At 51.3% G+C, this 5102-nt stretch overlaps 1 protein-coding gene across 1 annotated transcript in view; it reads right to left on the bottom strand.

Moving 5' to 3' along the window:
- Positions 1 to 1337: 1337 nt before the first annotated feature.
- Positions 1338 to 5102, bottom strand: part of SETD2 (SET domain containing 2) — a gene marked incomplete at both ends in the record, with an annotated part of 19779 nt that continues 16014 nt past the window's right edge. Inside the window, 2 exon segments of the mRNA XM_010152651.1 lie at positions 1338 to 1578; positions 1580 to 1968. Of these exon segments, the coding sequence (XP_010150953.1) occupies positions 1338 to 1578; positions 1580 to 1968 (630 nt within the window).

Below are 5102 nucleotides of genomic sequence, written 5' to 3'. Positions count from 1 at the left end.
CAAACAATTCCATGATTCTATGAATGGCACAAGCAAAGGTTCACAGACTCAAACCTTGCTGTGGTCCCCTCCACCCGCGCGTGGTACCGCAACGGGTATCACCCACCCTTTTTATTTGTTTCTTCTAAATCACTACTCATTATCAAATTCAATGCATAAATCAACTCTTCAGTTACATGATGCATCATAAAATGTAAATTTCCTTAAAGACTATGTCCAGTAGTTAAAACTGGGCAGGTGCTTGATTAAGAGATGGGCAGAGGACCCTCCACAGCGTTCTCCACCATGCCAGAAGCATGGCAGCACCTCTGATCCCTTCATGGGATCCTCAGCAAAGGCTGCTCTTGCACTTATTAAAGTGTAAAAGCAATCCACAGCCTCCTACGACTCCTGTTCTTTAAGGAATATAATCCTACAGAAGCAGCAGATGGGTGAAGAGTTTCCAAAGACCTAAAGAAACCTCAGGAAATGCAGGAGTGTTGAGTTACTGGAACATATGTCCCATCAGACAAAGCTCTTGGCTGAAGGTCGAGTGGCCAAATGGGTCAGCTACGCTGCGCGGGGAGACAGGGGCCTGATTCTGGAGGAGAAGGCCGCCTGCAGACACGGAGCCCTTCTCTTGAAGAGGTTATTTGCTCGAGAAGACCTCGACGGAGCAAAACGGCAAGCACGTGCGTACTCTAGCGGTCTTTAAAAGCTCAGATAACTGAGTATTTGTATATTTACCTGATCTAAACACCGACTGCAAACACCCAGAGGTTAAGCCAGCACTAAACTATCAAGAGTAGGCTATTATGGCCAACAGACCCGTTTCTGGAGGCTATATTCAGATGAAAAGCAGGTGTTCACAGGACAGGAAACGCTGATGATGTCATGATAATTGAATTTAGGAGTAGACGACCCGTCAAGTTGTTTCAACGTTGACAGATACTGGGCCACTTCAACCAAAAACACTCGTGGCGCTGTCGCTGACCTCTTTTTCTGATGGATTGAGAAGGGAATATCAATCCCTGAGAGCTGCACTCACCCTGAACAGCCTAAAAAAAAATACCTGGCTGACTAGAGTGTCTTTGTGGTGCCCAGAGAGAATTAGCTGCTGTTCTCAGCAGGCAACGCACCGACGCCTGGCAATCAAGTCACGTACAGGGAGGATCGCAACGATGGGATATATACAGAAAGCACCTTGAGATGCCCTTTTGCATGGAAAAAAACATCTCAGTGGTCAAACAGTTACCAACAGGACAGTAACTTGGCCCCATGCGCACTGAACCGCGAACAGCTTGGCATTTTCCTTAGCAAGGGCAGAGGTGGCGAAGCTGCACGTAGGTGCCTCTTACCTTGAGCTCCTTCCAGCTGTCGAGCAGCCTGGTAGCCAGATCGCTCACATCCACAATTTTGTCCGTTTGCTCCTGGCTCCTCTCGCTCTCAACGTCGGATACGCCTTCCTCTTCGTCTTGGGATGGCGTTTCCATCGTAATGGGCTCTTCCAGCTTGGCACCGTTGCTCTCTTTGACCTCCGCTTCGGGCTCAGCCTCCAGCTCCGCAGCTTGGGGTTTGCTGCTCTCCACCGGCGCGTCGACGGCACCTTTGTTGCTGCTGCCCTTCCGACACCTCCATCGGGGTACTCTCCAGCTGGTCCAGGTCCTCTTTTCCCTCCTTCCCTTCCAGCTCACTGGTTGTGTCCGAGATGGCACTGTCCATGCTGTTTTCACTTATGATTTTCAGCCTTCGAAACACCAGCTTCTTGGGGGTGTCGGTGTCGCCTTCGGCGCTCTGCTTGGTGGAAAGGTCTGGCGTGTTGAGCGGTGTGTGAGCCCGCGAGGTGTTCTCGCTCGAGTAGCCGTCGCCTTCGCTGAGCTGGGGGACAGCAGTCTTGGTCTGAGCCCAGCGCTGAATAACGGGAAGCACTTTGCTCTCCTCCAGCATGTTCTTGGTAGGTATAGGCAGGAGCTCTAGCGTCTTCATAATCTAATTGCAAAGACAAAAACCGCACCGTTAGAGCCATCAGAATTTAAAGCTGTCTTCAACTGGGAACAACTCCCTTTCCTCAACATGGGGCGAGAAATACGGACATGACGGTAACAGGTCGGGGGTGGCGGCATCCCTTCTGGAGGAGCGTCTTCATAATCTAATTGCAAAGACAAAAACCGTACCGTTAGAGCCAGCAGAATTTAAAGCCGTGTCCAAGTGGGAACAACTCCCTTTCCTCAACACGAGGTGAGGAATACGGACATGACGGTAACAGGTCAGGGGTGGCGGCATCCCTTCTGGAGGCCGAACTGCTGCGGTGAACTTTTGAAAGCAAATGAACGGTGAGCGGGTGGAAATCTAATTGCAAAGACAAAAACCGTACCGTTAGAGCCAGCAGAATTTAAAGCCGTGTCCAAGTGGGAACAACTCCCTTTCCTCAACACGAGGTGAGGAATACGGACATGACGGTAACAGGTCAGGGGTGGCGGCATCCCTTCTGGAGGCCGAACTGCTGCGGTGAACTTTTGAAAGCAAATGAACGGTGAGCGGGTGGAAAACAGTGAGCACAAGTCATTAGCAATTAATTCAGCTATTCATAGAATCATGGAATGGTTTGGGTTGGAAGGGAGCTTAAAGATCATCTAGTTCCAACCCCCCTGCCATAGGCAGGGACACCTTGCACTAGACCAGGTTGCTCCAAGCCTCATCCAGCCTGGCCTTGGACACTCCCAGGGTTGGGGCATCCACAGCTTCTCTGGGCAACCTGTTCCAGTGCCTCACCACCCTCTCTGTGAAGAATTTCTTCCTGATAGCTAATCTAAATCTCCCTGTTTTCAATTTGTACCCATTACCCCTTGTCCTGTCACTACAGGCTCTTGTAAAAAGTCCTCTCCCAGCACCCTTGTAGCCCCTTCAGGTACTGGAAAGCTGCAATGAGGTCTCCTCGGAGCATTTACACTGATTCCAAAGAGCTCAGATGCTTCCAGCTGGCCGTACCCACTCCCAGGACAGTCAATGTGACGGCAGTTAGATACGCTACGCGCAAGGAAACCTGATCAGGAACGTCAGGATGTGTCAACAGTCAAAACAGAGGAGATGGACCCAAAAAGGTTGGGAGATTAACACCCGGAAAGCTTTTCCCTCGATGGACATAGGTGCCCTGTGCTGCAGCAGAAGGGAGGGGAGAGTCTGCTGCTCGTGGAGCTAAACCTTAGGCACAAAGGGGTACGGACAAGCGGGGAGCTCCAAAGCACAAGACAAGGCGAGCATCTCCCATCCTGATGGCACTTCCGGCTGATTCAGTCTCACCAGACAACAAGGCTGCTGCTAAAACCTGCGCTCTCGGTACACCACCACACTTCCAGCACCCAGGCAGGCACCCCCGGGAACAGGCACCCTCCTTCAGACCCCGGGGAACACCCGGAGGTACTCTGATGAAGCCAAAGTCCTTTTCCACCACCTGTCAGCGGGAAGGAGGATCACGGGCACAGAAAGAAGCACCAGACAGCGAAGGAACACGACCTTTCCAGGATCCAGCAAGGGACTTCTCTCCAAAGGCCAGATTCCAAATCCCTGTTTTTGAAGACAGAGACAGCCAGCCCTGCTAAAGCACTTTTCAACTTGTTCATTTTCAAAACCAGCCACCCAGGAGTGAAGGGCAGAAGATGGTTTTATGGCAGTATGCTGATTTCTGCCAGGGGCGTCTCACGGCCAAACGACCAGTTCCCTTAAAACAACAAGTTTTTTTAAAGAGGGAGAAAAAAGCAAAGTGTGATCTGGCCCCACTTGCAACTCACTACAGAATTCCCTAGATTTTAAAATAGTATATCCAATCCACCAAACTCTCCCAGAGCTGACAGCGTATCATGACCAGATGCATCAAGAGTGGGGACAAAGACTACAGCATCGATCCAGTTTCCCTCCTGGAGCTCGGGGGAGAGCAGGTCTGGGTTTGAGATCAGCGAGGTTGAGTGCCCGAATCTATCCCAGGGGAACACCAAAGCCAAACCTTAACCTGACCGTTGATTTCTCCAAAGCTAGAGGTCAAGAATAAGTGGCCTTCAACTTAAAGTGGGTGGATTTAGATTGGATATCAGGAAGGAATTCTTCCTGGAGAGGGTGGGGAGGCACTGGGACAGGTTGCCCAGAGAAGCTGTGGATGCCCCATCCCTGGGAGTGTCCAAGGCCAGGCTGGATGAGGCTTGGAGCAACCTGGGCTATGGAGGGTGTCCCTGACTGTGGCAGGGGTTGGGACTGGGTGGGCTGTAAGGTCCCTTCCAGCCCAAACCATTCTACAATTCAAAGATGAGCCGGAGACAAGCTTCCTAGGCGCTCTGCAATGCCACAGCACCTGTATGTCAGGGAGCAAGAAGGATAGGCACTACCGGTACAAAAATCCACCCCTGAGACTCCCTCAAAGCAACAGTTTCAACAAGTATAAAGCGGAATGCATCCTACCTACCCCAAAGAACACTGCAACCCAAAGGGGAATAGCTCAGCTCTCTCCTAAGAGCAGTTATTGCAACAGATTAACTCAGTCCCTGTAGCTTTGGTCCCAAAAGATCTTTTTGTAGCCTCGTGAACAGTGTCTGCCAGTACCAAAACGTCCCACAGCGAGAGGAACGTTGGCTCAGCAGCTGTCAAGTACTTCTGCTGTGGCTGCAAGTACTGAAAAGCCACGTCACATCAGCAGGGGAGAAAACCAGAGGCCCCTGCCCGATCCATGCTGTGTATGCATGGCCCATCAGCAACAGGCTGGCAAGGCAGGTGACAAATGGGCAGGTCCACTCAAACCCTACAAGTCTGCAAGCTCCAACAACATCAGAGACCTCTCACCTAACACAACTAATTTTTCCAAGTATTTATGGCCAAAACTTTGTCTGAGGAAGGATGGATGAGGGCTACGTGGTGGAAACGGCGGCCTTCCTGTGGGACACACTGCAGAGCGGACAGATCTGCTGTTCCTTTCACCAGCAGTGGCTCAGGGTCTTCAAGAGAAGCGCAGAAGCCGTCTTATTAAGGCTGAATCACAGAATCATAGAATGGTTTGGGCTGGAAGGGGCTTTAAAACCCACCCAGTGCCACCCCCTGCCATGGGCAGGGACACCTTCCACTGACCACGTTGCTCCACG

Source organism: Eurypyga helias, unplaced genomic scaffold (genome assembly GCF_000690775.1).
Source record: "Eurypyga helias isolate BGI_N326 unplaced genomic scaffold, ASM69077v1 scaffold9455, whole genome shotgun sequence".
Taxonomy (NCBI): domain Eukaryota; kingdom Metazoa; phylum Chordata; class Aves; order Eurypygiformes; family Eurypygidae; genus Eurypyga; species Eurypyga helias.
This window is presented reverse-complemented; position numbering and strand designations above follow the sequence as displayed.